The sequence below is a fragment of the Magallana gigas genome, chromosome 4, assembly GCF_963853765.1.
Source record: "Magallana gigas chromosome 4, xbMagGiga1.1, whole genome shotgun sequence".
NCBI lineage: Eukaryota > Metazoa > Mollusca > Bivalvia > Ostreida > Ostreidae > Magallana > Magallana gigas.
The window spans coordinates 22,213,337-22,227,499 of record NC_088856.1 but is presented as its reverse complement, the minus strand read 5'-3'; the positions used below and the strand labels follow the sequence as shown (position 1 = coordinate 22,227,499).

Here is a 14,163-nt window from a genome sequence, read left to right as displayed (position 1 = left end):
ACCAAACTAAAGAACCCTCTACCTAATGGTGGCTTTAAAACTTGTGATGACACCAGATGTCTATTGTGCAAACACAGCTCTGATGCAGACGACTTCACTAGCCCCATCAATGGCCGTACTTACAAAATTTATGCAAATACTTCTTGTCGTACTGACAATTGTATATACCTCATCAATTGTAAATTTTGTCAGAAACAATACGTAGGGGAAACAGGAAACCTCCGCAGGCGCATCAATAATCATCGTTCCACCTGTGACGGGTAGTTATTGGGGGTTTCAGCCACCCCCCCCCCCCTTTTTTTGTTGATTGATATGTAATGTAGCAAGGGAGATAACTCCAGCGTGGAAGTCCGGAATACGGGGTGATGGGTTTTAACTCTTATATCTGCTGAAACCCGCCAAATAAATGTAACAACAGAATTCTCCTCTTCTTGTTTTTAGGTAAGAAACTGGTTTTATAACCTCAATCCATGTTCATTACTATTTTCTTGATTGACAATATGTTTATATGTAAACATGCATGTCAATAGAATGGTTGTAAAACATTTTGTACATTCTAAGATGCATTTTGCGAAGGTAGCACATGTATCTGTACCTAGTCACGTGTCTGTCGATCTAGTTAAAGAGCAGTAATTGGTTATTATAAAAGTATTTTCAATGAATATGTACATTATATCAATAGGGTAGATACGGGAAATTTAGTGGTAAAGATTACTTTAATATTTTCTTGAAATTGTACATGGTAAATATGTTCCGGAATTTAGTGAGTTTTATCGTGTAGGTTTAGGTTTTAGCTTGCGTAAACTGTTTCCGGTTTGAGATAAATGTACACAAACACGAGAGGCTCCATATTTTGTGTATTGCTACTAGTTTAAATCCTCAGACATAATGACACGATTGTTAAAATTGATTAAGACAGTTTATATGAATATATCAGTAAGTTATCCATTTATTCTAGTCTTTTATTCTAGTCTTTTATTCTAGTCAGTTTATTTTGTAAATCCCCTAGACAAATTGAGTTGATTGTTTACAAATTCAGTGATTGTTTGTGATAGGTTTTAACTCTTATATCTGCTGAAACCCGCCAAATAAATGTAACAACAGAATTCTCCTCTTCTTGTTTTTAGCATCAGGACTGGGGTAACATTTTGGGGGCTCGTCCGGGATCCCATGATGTCGGAAAACATAACAGAGGAGATGCTGGAGGTGCGAGCAAAGCTAATGATGGCGCCATTAGAAGTCCTGGCAGAAATTCTGAAGGAATTTGGGGAGCCAGTGGATTCTGCGAAGGGGCGTTTCAAGGTGGCGATGCAAGCCGACAGATTTTTTATGAAGGAAATGGAGGGTGACCAAGCACAAACAACATTGTTAGCTGTGAAATTTGCATTAGAGAGTCCTGGCACATCAACCGACAAAACCGTGAAAATAGAAGCCTCTAATGAACCAACAAGTACAAAGACTGAAAGTCCATCAGCAGTGAAATTACATAAGGATTTTAAGATCAGTGGGCAAGTGGATTGCAAATCAGGGATTTCGTATACCAGCTTAATTAGACAGATTGAAACTGGTAAACAGAAGGGATACTCGGATGTGGACATAATAGATGGTGTAATAAAGGCAGTAGTCCCATCGTCAAGCCTGCGTAGCTACTTAGACGGAAGGCCAGACATAAATTTGGCAACCCTTAGAAGCATCCTTAGGGGACACTATGCAGAAAAGAATGCAACCGAATTGTACAGTGAATTGGCTAGTGCCACCCAAAATCCAAAGGAAACTCCGAACGATTTTCTCTTGAGGGTTATGGATCTACGTAACCGAATCCTTTTTGCATCACAGGAGGATAGCCATGAACTCAAATACAGTCCAGAACTGGTGGCTGGACTCTTTAGACGGACCGTCTACACTGGACTAAGAGATACAACACTGCGTCATGAGATGAAAGCACATTTGGACAATGTGAAAATAACAGATGCAACGTTAATGCATGAACTGAACCAAATTACCATACAAGAGAGTGAAAGACATAACAAACTGCAAGCCAAACATTCAGTGTCTCAAATCAATTCTAACTCAGTGGAAATCAATGCTGTGAAAGAGGAAGTAAAGAATGATCTTGCCAGTGAAATTAAGTCACTAAGGATCGAAATGACAGCATTGAAGAAGATGGTTGAACAATCTCCGAACACAGCAAAGGCTCAACCAACACCTTCACGAAGCGGACCACGATCCTGTACAGATTGCCAGTCTGTCGGCAAGCGTTGCAATCATTGTTGGAACTGCGGTGGATCTGGACATCGTCGACAGGAGTGTCCAAGCAAGAAGTTCAAGCTCTCGGGAAACAGCAGCGGGTCGACCTAGAGGGACAAAGGGCGGCCCAACAAGAAAGTTGTCCCAACAATCGTCTAGAGCATCACCACAAATTTGAGAAATATGAAGTAAAGGAAATAAAAGGAAAAGTTAATAACATTGGGCCTAACCTTGTCAAACTTGTTAGTAAACCATGTCATGTATGTTTATTTTTGAATGAGAAACCTGTAAAAGTGTTATGGGATACAGGGGCTCAAGTCTCCCTTATGAACAAGTCATGGATTGGTAATCATTTTCCTGAATTGTATACGCATGTAAAGAATGTTGAAGACTTTTTGCAGTTAAAAGATGTTTCATTAGTGTCTGCATCTGGTTCAGATATACCTGTTGAAGGTGTTGTAACTGTTATGATGAAATTGTCAGAACATTGTAATGCTGTTCAGGTGCCTTTCCTTGTCACTAGTGTATCGAGCAATGAACCAATATTGGGATACAATGTCATACAACATTTGTTACAAACTGTCCATAGTAATAATGCAATTGATCTGCTCAGACTTACTCTTCCTGCAGCCAATGAAGCACAAGTCAACGCACTCTACAAAGAACTCAAAGACAATGAAGATGAAACGCTTGGTACGGTAAAAGTAGGACGTCGGAATATTGTCGTCCCACAGCAGTCATCCATAGTCGTTAGTGTACCATTCAAAGGCAGACAACTCCAGCCTGGTTGTGAGGCTCTTTTCGTCCCATCTCACCAACTCGATGCATTGGGAATATCGACTCAGGAAATGCTTGTGGAGGTAAAGCCAAACCACGCCGGACGTGTGAAATTACTGTTGTGTAATCCTTCCAAAAATGACTCTGTCTTGTCTAAAGGTACTTTGTTAGGACGTTTTGAAAAGATTTGTTCATCCATTCCCTTTGGAATAGCAGGCTCGAGTAGCGACCATGTTCAGACCACAGTAAACCAAGTGAGTGCTGAGAACGATGGGAAGTGGGATCCACCTGTTGATCTAACAGATTCCCCCCTAAATACAGAACAGAAAAGAAGAGTGGAGAGTTTATTAAGGGAGGAATGCAAAGCATTTTCAGTCAATGATGACGACATTGGATGTGCTATTGATTTAGAGCTTGGATTGGAGTTGATGGATAAGGCGCCAGTACATAGTTCTTACATGGCCGTCCCTAGACCTCTCTACCAAGAAGTCAAGGACTATATATCCAACTTACTGCAAAAGCACTGGATTCGCCGATCAACTTCACCATATTCCAGTCCAATTGTTTGTGTGAGAAAGAAAGATGGATCACTCCGACTATGTGTAGACTTTCGGAAGTTGAATGCCAAAACTGTCCAGAACCAGCACCCAATTCCACGAGTCCAGGATGCTCTTGATTCTTTGGGTGGAAGTCAATGGTTTTCTCTTCTTGATCAAAGCAAAGCATATCATCAGGGTTTTGTTAAGGAAGAGAGTCGGAAGTATACGTCGTTTGTGACCCCATGGGGACAGTACGAGTGGAATAGAATTCCATTTGGACTCACTGGTGCTCCAGGAATTTTCCAAGCCTACATGAATGAAGCTCTTGAGGGATTGAGGGACAAATGTTGTCTACCATATTTGGATGATATACTGGTTTACAGTAATTCATTTGAATCCCATTTGAATGACTTGAAGTGCGTGTTGACTCGTATAAGGGAAAAGGGTTTGAAACTGAAACCTAGTAAATGCCACCTGTTTCAAAAGCAGATACGTTACCTAGGTCACCTAGTCACCACGCAAGGACATACTGTAGACCCTACAGACCAAGAGGCAGTAATAAAGTTGAAGGATCAGAGACCTAAAACAGTTGGAGATGTAAGAAAAATAATGGGTTTTATTGGTTATTACAGGAGTTATATACCCAACTTCTCTCGCAGAGCTAAACCCATTTATGATTTGTTGAGGAATGAGAACGTCCCAACTCAATCCAATAAAAAACAGAAGAAAATGAAGTCACAGACATCCGGACAGAAGGGGTCATCAGTGCACATTACTTGGACGACTCAACATCAGAACATCTTGGAAGAGCTCATTGACATCCTACTCCACCCACCAGTGTTGACATACCCTGACTTTGATAGACCATACACTCTACATATTGATGCATCACAAATGGGCTTGGGAGCGATTCTCTACCAGAAGCAGGACCATGGAAAGTTAGCAGTAGTCGCATACGCATCCAGGACGTTGACGCCTGCTGAACAGAACTACCATCTCCACTCAGGGAAATTAGAATTCCTCGCACTCAAGTGGGCCGTCACTGAACGATTTCGTGATTATTTATATTACGCTCCTCACTTCGAAGTGTACAGTGACTATAACCCTTTACGATATATTTTTACGGCCCCAAAGTTGGATGCTACTAGATTAAGGTGGGTGTCCATGTTGGCAGATTTTCGATTTCACATCCATTATAAGCCAGGTGTGAGAAACTGTGACGCCGATGGACTCAGCCGCATGCCACTTGATGTATCTCAGTTTACCAGAGGTGTTCTCCAGATACAATTGATGCCATTGTGTCAGCAGTGAGACTAGATGAGCCTACCTGTAGCAGCATTAGCACACCTGTCAAGGAGGCTGAAGCAGTAGAAGAGCAGTTGATTCAGGGGGCATCCCTACCTATCATTGACAACAGTACTCTGGCAAAGGAACAGCGCAATGATGAAGACATAGGTACAGTCCTACTCTGGGTTCAGAAGGGGGAAAAACCTACCAAGCAAGTAACAAAGGGATGGAGCCCAGCTGCAAAGTGCCTACTGCGTGAATGGGCCAAATTGAAAGTAGAGAATGGACTGTTGAGAAGAGAAATTTCATACCCATGAGAGGGAATAATTCAACAGGTAGTGCTACCGAAATGTTTTCGGAAACTAGTTCTGAAGCATTTACATAATGATTTAGGACATTTAGGAGCTGAAAGAGTTTTGAGCTGTGTGAGGGATCGGTTCTATTGGGCTCATATGAGTTCCGAGATAGAGCGGTATGTCACTCAGGAGTGTCAGTGCATCAAGGACAAAAAGCCTCATGTCCAACGCAAAGCAGCACTGCAGCCAATTACCAGCACTTGTCCGTTAGAACTTGTGTCAATTGATTTTCTCCATTTAGAGCGCTGCAAGGGTGGTTTTGAGTATATACTTGTTGTGATGGACCATTATACCCGCTTTGCACAGGTGTATGCTACAAGGAACAAGTCGGGAAAAACTGCTGCAGAGAGGGTCTTCAACGACTTTGTGCTAAAATTTGGGATGCCAAGCAGATTACACCATGATCAAGGACGTGAATTTGAGAACAGATTTTTCTTTGAGATGCAAAGAATTTGTGGGGTCAAAGGCTCTCGTACCACACCGTACCACCCACAGGGGAATGGACAAGTGGAACGCTTTAATAGGACGCTATTACAGATGTTGAGGACTTTAGAGCCATCTTGGAAACTGGATTGGAAATCACGTCTGAATAAAGTTGTTAATGCCTACAACTGCACGAAGAATGAAACCACAGGTTATTCACCATTCTTTCTAATGTTTGGGCGACACCCCACATTACCCATTGACTTGGTATTTCCAGACCTGCAACAGCCGACTAGAAAACAGACCTATTCCCAATATGTGGCTCAGTGGAGAGACCGCATGGAAGAGGTTTACAAATTGGCATCGCAACAAGCAGGAAGAATGACTGAAAAAGGAAAACAACAACATGACAAAGGACTTTTGAGTGCACGGTTACATCCAGGAGACCACGTCTTAGTGAAGAACCTTTTAGAGAAGGGAGGTCCTGTAAAGTTAAGATCATTCTGGGAGCAGGATATATATGTTGTTGTGAAGCAGGTGAATGAGGAGACACCAGTTTATGAAGTGAGGAAGAGATCCGGACAGGGTGGAATAAGGCGACTTCACAGGAACCTCCTGAGACAGTGCAACTCTCTACCAATAGAGTCCATGGATAACGACAGGAAATCCTGCAGACCAAAAAAACCCAGCAAACAAGACGTCCCAGTCTATGACGCTGACAGTAGTTCCTCAGATTCTGATGGATTCATTGAGATTACTGAAATCCCTCTAAATCCGAATGCCAAACCATTCACTCCGCAGCAGTGCAGGACAGGAAGTGACTCTTCAGATTCAGTTGTTGAAGTGAGGAATCCTACAGACAACCCCGTGGAACCTGTGTTGATTTCACACAGTTCAGCGGATAGTTTCCAGTCAGCTCATAGTTCAAGTGGTCTGGATGGTGGGGAAGATCCATATTTGCATGACGAACTAGTGGAAACAAATACCCCGGGTAACAGCGGCTCCAGTGGAACCGAAGACCACAGGTACAGACCAAGAAGAGCAACTAAAGTTCCCAGGAAACTCACATATGACCAACTGGGAAAACCATCGTTTGTACAAACCCTGAAAGTGGACTGCGAGATATTTGTGTAAAGTTGTGTTTTAATTTTTCTGTTTATACAGAGACTGCACTTTGTGATGATAAAGACTGTTCAAGTAGTATTTACTACTATCAGTGTGTTTTAAAGAATTAACATGGTGATGAAAGAGACTGTTTTAAGTAGTATGTACTACTCTGAATTGTAACCTCAGTGTTTTAGTTTCATATCTTTGTTTCTTTAAAGTCTCCGTTTGCAATTTGGCCAATTGTAAACATATTTGGTGTGTAAACTAGAACATATGTTACAAATTGAATGACATAGGTCAGTTGAATAATTGTGATTTTGATTGTCATGACAACAAATTTGATTTTCAGTGTTTTATTTTGTAAATGTCGGGGCGACATTCAGTTTTGAAGGGGAGTGTGTGACGGGTAGTTATTGGGGGTTTCAGCCACCCCCCCCCTTTTTTTGTTGATTGATATGTAATGTAGCAAGGGAGATAACTCCAGCGTGGAAGTCCGGAATACGGGGTGATGGGTTTTAACTCTTATATCTGCTGAAACCCGCCAAATAAATGTAACAACAGAATTCTCCTCTTCTTGTTTTTAGGTAAGAAACTGGTTTTATAACCTCAATCCATGTTCATTACTATTTTCTTGATTGACAATATGTTTATATGTAAACATGCATGTCAATAGAATGGTTGTAAAACATTTTGTACATTCTAAGATGCATTTTGCGAAGGTAGCACATGTATCTGTACCTAGTCACGTGTCTGTCGATCTAGTTAAAGAGCAGTAATTGGTTATTATAAAAGTATTTTCAATGAATATGTACATTATATCAATAGGGTAGATACGGGAAATTTAGTGGTAAAGATTACTTTAATATTTTCTTGAAATTGTACATGGTAAATATGTTCCGGAATTTAGTGAGTTTTATCGTGTAGGTTTAGGTTTTAGCTTGCGTAAACTGTTTCCGGTTTGAGATAAATGTACACAAACACGAGAGGCTCCATATTTTGTGTATTGCTACTAGTTTAAATCCTCAGACATAATGACACGATTGTTAAAATTGATTAAGACAGTTTATATGAATATATCAGTAAGTTATCCATTTATTCTAGTCTTTTATTCTAGTCTTTTATTCTAGTCAGTTTATTTTGTAAATCCCCTAGACAAATTGAGTTGATTGTTTACAAATTCAGTGATTGTTTGTGATAGGTTTTAACTCTTATATCTGCTGAAACCCGCCAAATAAATGTAACAACAGAATTCTCCTCTTCTTGTTTTTAGCATCAGGACTGGGGTAACACACCATCAAAACTAAGAAAATTAAAGAACCCGTCGGGGAACATTTTAACTTAGATGGTCACAAATGGGAAGAAATGATGGTTTTGGTTATTGATCACAACCCAGACTGAACAGATGCGGAGAGAAAAAATAAAGAAAAATTTTGGAAGCATAGACTGAAGTCATTCCGCCCTAAGTGCATAAACAAATTAAGTGACTTCACCAAAATGAACATCAACTAAGCGTTTCAATATCACCATCATCATCATCCTTTTGAGTACATGTACAAACCTTCATTCATGTAATTTATTCAACTTATTAGCTCGTTCCTAGGTTTTGTTATTTTTGATTTTTTTTATCCATTTTATTTTCGTTATTTAACTCCCATTAGTTTTTACACTCTTATGTATATTTATGCGGTCTTTTACAGAGCCTATCTTCCCTACAAACCTTCACTACGAATACTCTTACTAGTACAACTTAATTAACAGCAACCCCCAATTAGCAAATTAATTCGTTCGCGTTATCTTCTAGCACTTCTTCACAGACCGTCCGCTGCGTCGGACGGGATTTTTCTTTCTCGGGCTTGAAATCTTAAATACAAAGATGTAGCTGCCACGTTTCTATCCGGTGTATATACATTTTTTATTTTTTATATATAATTTAGTTTTTAGTTTAGTACTAGTTTTGTAGATGTTTTTCTTCTTTCATATGTAGTTTTTATTTTGTTGTCCTGAAGAAGGAACGGGTATATATGTACACATATTATGTGTTAGAGAGAGTGTCACAGTTTTTGAAGGGAATAGTTATATACTAATATATTAATATATTTGTTGAAAATTTATATTTACATTCAGACAATAATATGAAGAAATTTTTACAGTTTTTTTTTACATATATGATACAGTTTGAATCAGATCCAGAATATATAAAATGTTCTTTTTGGTCGATGTACTAATAAATGGACTGGTAATGTCCCCCTATGGTAAGTTCTCCACTGGCCACTTCGTTGGCCTACTCAAGAAAACATCAATGTCTAGCAATGAGCACAACCGCCGATGAAAGTGTTTCACATACTGTTCGGAAAAGGGACCTGCGAAACAAAGTACACAAACACATTTAGTAAGTACATGACAAAAGCAGCTGTGTCGGTAACACAAATACACACCATGCTGTGCTTACACACTCTACGATCATGATTGACACACTTTAAAGCATAGCCGCTTTATAAACACAAAAAATCAATATAAGAAGACTTACTACATGTATAAATCAGGTTAGCTTTTACTCTCATAAAATATTGATAATAATTACTCAAATGCAGTATGACATAAAACTACTCATGAATTGAGAAGCTCTATAAAACAGCCCCTCTCTCTCTCTGTCTCTCTCTCTCTCTTTCTCTCTCTTTTTCTCTCTCTCTCTCTCTACATACCTGCTTTGTTCACGTCTGTCACTTGTTAATAAAAATCAAATTCATTGATGTGGAGGTCATAAGCCTTAGATTAAAACAGGAAAAAAATCTCTCTTTCGCTTCCGTTGAATGTCAAATATTACCAGGAAACGTCGAGAAACTATATCCATGTTGGCCTTTTGCATAATCTATTTCATCTTTTAGCGATCGATTCGCTTTAGCTAATATTCATTTTAATTAGGGAAATAATCATAAAAATGAAGTACATGAAATTTTTTCCACGTATGTTTGAGAAGTTATTGATTGTTGATGAGAACTGGAAACATCTGTCCTTACGTAAACCGTTTTCTCGTCTATATCCTCATTGCGCTAATACCTCTAATACTTGGTACCTCTGTTACAGGACGTCTTGGTTTCTTTTGATCCGTTTATCAAGCAATCATCCATCAGATATTTCTTCATTTTGCAGTGAACCCGTGTAATGTCCAAATGTACCTATTACTGGGTTTGGGAATGAGGACAAAATAATGACTGTTGCCTATAAAATGTGCATTAGAAATTTTTGTTTATTAGTAATTGTGCTTTTTGTTGAAAAAAATCGTGTTGACCTGTTCGTTCATGGTCATTACAAATTACCCTTTTATGTTATGTTCAGTGTTTCCATAGGTATTATCTTCTGTACATTCTGTAAAATGATTTACTTTCATAAATAACCCCATTTATAAAATAACATCTTTGAATGATTACATTACATTTCATTTTTTCCTCCATTATAAATAATATCATTCCTTGAAAATAAACTTTTAAATTTTGTTTTTCTTTTAAATTTTTGCACAGATATTTCAATTCTTTTTAAGTTGTATCACAGTGTCCACTGTCGATGAAGACGGTTACTTTCGTTCTACAAGGTGGCCTCTGGTGTTTGTCATAAATTATGAATTTTCTTTTCTCCGTTAAATCCATATATTCTGGTTTGCAGAGTGATCTCGTGTTTTTTAAAAAGAGTGATATGCCTGTAAGATAATTAAAATTAAAAAAAAAAATGTGTGATAGTTCTTCAATCTGCACCTTTATGAAATTAACATGGTATTCATTTTAAAGTCTAATAAGGATGTAACCAACGCCAATTGAACTTTTGTATTTTGAAAATAAAAACTTCCTTATTATAACAAAGTTCTTTAAGTAACACTTTCTTTTGATGACTTTCTTCACATTATTATTTTGGATGTGATTATTTTCTGAAATCCATGTGTTTGCTGTTATTTTTGGATTAAAAATTGTCTGAAGTAAGGCTATGGTCTTCTTGGGTCACGGTACTGTTTACAAAAGAATCTTAATACAAATCAAGTTGACAGAGTTGTCTCAGACTAATTCTGACCTTTTCTTAAATCGATTTATGAAAATGTTTTCTTCTCTGACGATTCTGCCTCAACATATCCATACATTAGAAAATTACTATGTCTTTAGTGATACCACGGTTTGCATCATTTATGTAAGCTGTACTGTTTTCGTTTATTTCATATCTGTCATATTACGTATGTTATAGTTTCCGGGATTATATTATAGTTTCCGGGACTTCATACATGTATACAATCTCTACATTTTATCCTTTTAAATTAACAGCTGTCTTCTTAGACCTTTAGTACTAATGACCACTATTAACAATTCTAATCTCTTTTAAATATCTGTAAATACCTTTTAAAACTGTAAAAATAGATTTTAAAAATTGAATTTGTTTATATTTTTTTACCACTTTCAAAATAAGTTTCTTTTAAATCAAGTCTAGTTTAAATCTTAAAAACTTCGGAAAACTTAAGAAATGAAGATGTTACTAAGATGTTACTAAGAATTTGTACAAAGATCTTTTCTTTCAATTTTCAAAAGATGATATTTGACTTCTAATAAATATATATACATGTATGTTGATATCAACTTAAGCCAATTAAAGGGAATTCATGGGAGGGGGACTGGATTCGCCTCTTAAAAAAACACAGGTAAATATAATCCATATTTTTTTTTTATCAATAAATATATGATTTTTAAAAAGTACATGGTAATATTTTGTTGGAATACCGTATACATTAATACTGCGGGTGACCAATTTCATAACTATGCTTTATCAACATCGTTTGAGCAACCATAAGGGTGGATTTTACTTTTGCTAACGTAAATTTTTAGGTCAATATTACCTGGGTCATTTTAAAGGATATTCAAAAACATCTATCAAATTTATTCCAATGCTTGATTTAAAGTGTTTATTTCCAGCATTTGCGAAGGATTTGTTCCAAGAATAATCTTCAGAATGTTGGTAAACATGCATGCCACGGTTGGAATATTCAGTAATTTGGCATAACTTCTAGTATTGAACAATTATTGTTTTAACAAGACCAAAATGGGATTGGACTTAAATTAACACTTGAATGATACGTAATCTATTTAACAAAGGTACGTGTATATTGACATATAACTGAATCTAAATGAACAGTGAATTCATTAACAAATTCAAAGTATTTGATTACTGGGCAAATATATTTGCTTCTGCTTCCACAAAGCTCTATATTCTTGAAAGAATTAATCGATTTGATTTAATGTTTTATTGTTTGTAACATTTTATAGTACAAGGATATATTATAAAACCTGATTGAAATTATATGGACAAAGCTCTTACCTGAGTACATTGTGTTTCATGAGGAGTTTTCAACATCAAAACAGGTATCCTCAAGTTGCTTGTTTTTTCAGTGTTGATAAATGAAAAATAACTACAAATTAAAGCAAATAAAGCAAAAAACATCATTGAAATTGAGCTTTTAAAGTTAAATTTTAACTTCAAAATAAACATTATAACCTTGGATTTCTCACTAAAGAATGGTCTAGTTTGCAGAGGATTTGTCCACAAAGCAAGTCTAAAACAATCATTAAGAGCAGATGACAACATTTTGTAAAAGTAGCGAATTTCAACGGTTGCAATACATAAACACATTTTACACAATCAAACATTTGAATAAATTCAAAAAAATATCCTTATTCTAATTTGAATTTTTGAAAATCAAAAAACAGTTTACAAAATTTCAAACTTACGCAAAATAGCAGCTGTCAACCAAAGTGATAGAGTTCTTGAATGATTGTTCCACGTTGTAGTTACCATGTTGCATGCTATCCGACGAACCTATGCTATGTTACATGAATAAGGATATAGTAAACTACATGAAAGCTTTTAAAAGGTGTTAACTCCTAGTGTTAAATCTAGGATTTGAAAAGGGCATATTAAATAATGATAAAAAGGGCACTTTTCTCCGCAGTAAATATTATAAAACCTTGAAAAGGGCACCTTTTTCTACGGTAATATTATAATTAAAATCATTAATCCTTGAAACAAGCATATTATAAGGAAAGTTTTGCATCGTAATTAAGTGTGACCTCGAGATCTGTAATGAAATGAGATAATTGAACAATAAATGATTTGCTTTTGCATTCACATAAGTCTTATTCAATATTTTATTTTCTGAATCAATCTTTTTTTTTCTTTCTTAAATTGATTTACATTCATTTATATCCCTTAGAACAGTCAGGCATTGTTTGACTAGTTTTAAAGTATAATGCATTAAAATGTCTTTATTTCATTTCGGCTTTATGTAATATGTGAACTTAAAGATATCTGTTTCCAGTAATGAATCATAGGACATGTATAATGTAGACAATATTATCTTTTGAGAAGTAGACAGGCATAGCTTTGATGTAGGCTATGCCTGTCCACTTCTCAGTCAAGAGAATATGTAGACAACTGATGGCAAAATTATTAAACCCTTTTTACCACACAAATTTGGATATTTAAATTGTTGTTTTAAGCTTTTTAAAAATCACAATCTTTATTGTGAATTAAGTTTATGCACCCTTCAAGAAGAAGAGTTACGTTTTTTGGGAAACAGAGAAAATTCTGGTTAATCTGACGATTGTTTAAAAGCTTAAAAAAGGATAAGAAAACTTCACATCTACATTTTTATTCAAATGTTTCATTAGTCAAAATATGGTTTTAGGTGTCTCAGTGTTAAAATTTCAAATTATCTTCATAAAATATATTCCTTTGTGTTAACTCTTATTATAGATAACCTTACGATGTCTCAATGATAAGCTAGCTTGCACAATTTATTAGCCTACTTATAATTTCAAGGAGATAATTCAGTTGTTATTTATCAAATTATTGTACCAGTAATTAGGTGTCAAAGCGCTCATTTATACAGGACAGCTGTGTATACCCCCTCAGTTTGGGCCTCTCTAGTTTACCTGTATCGTCTATTGTCTCAGGTCAGCCGTGCGTGAAGTCCAGCGAGTGCTGGTTTAACTTTGCAATCAAAACATAGGCTAGGGCAATGGTGGTTTTGATTTAAATTTACTTTCAATAAAAAGGGCATCACTTTTATTTATTATTAAAAGGGCATGGCGTTTAGAAAAAGGGCATGGCGCTGATAAAATGGGGCATGGCGCCGCGCCACGCTAGTTCGCTTTAGATTTAACACTAAACTCCAGATAACTTTTGAAATACCTTTGTCCAATTCAATCGAAGTAGGCGGGGTTAAGACTTTACCGCTCGTGACTTTGAGAGAGAGAGAGAGAGAGAGACAGAGAGAGAGAGAGAGAGACAGAGACAGAGAGATTATAGAATATTCAGATGACCATATTATTGTTAGATGTTGGCTTTTTTAATCAATTTTATGTTACATCGCTATCAAATAATGGTTTCTACGTTAT

At 36.6% G+C, this 14,163-nt stretch overlaps 1 protein-coding gene across 1 annotated transcript; it reads left to right on the top strand.

The window, feature by feature from the left end:
- The first annotated feature begins 579 nt into the window (after positions 1–579).
- LOC136274556 (uncharacterized) lies at positions 580–2,358 on the top strand. Its single transcript, XM_066081636.1, has 2 exons — positions 580–936; positions 1,128–2,358. The coding sequence occupies exon 2, from the start codon at positions 1,171–1,173 to the stop codon at positions 2,356–2,358; it is 1,188 nt and encodes a 395-aa protein (XP_065937708.1). The 5' UTR covers positions 580–936; positions 1,128–1,170.
- Positions 2,359–14,163: the final 11,805 nt, after the last annotated feature.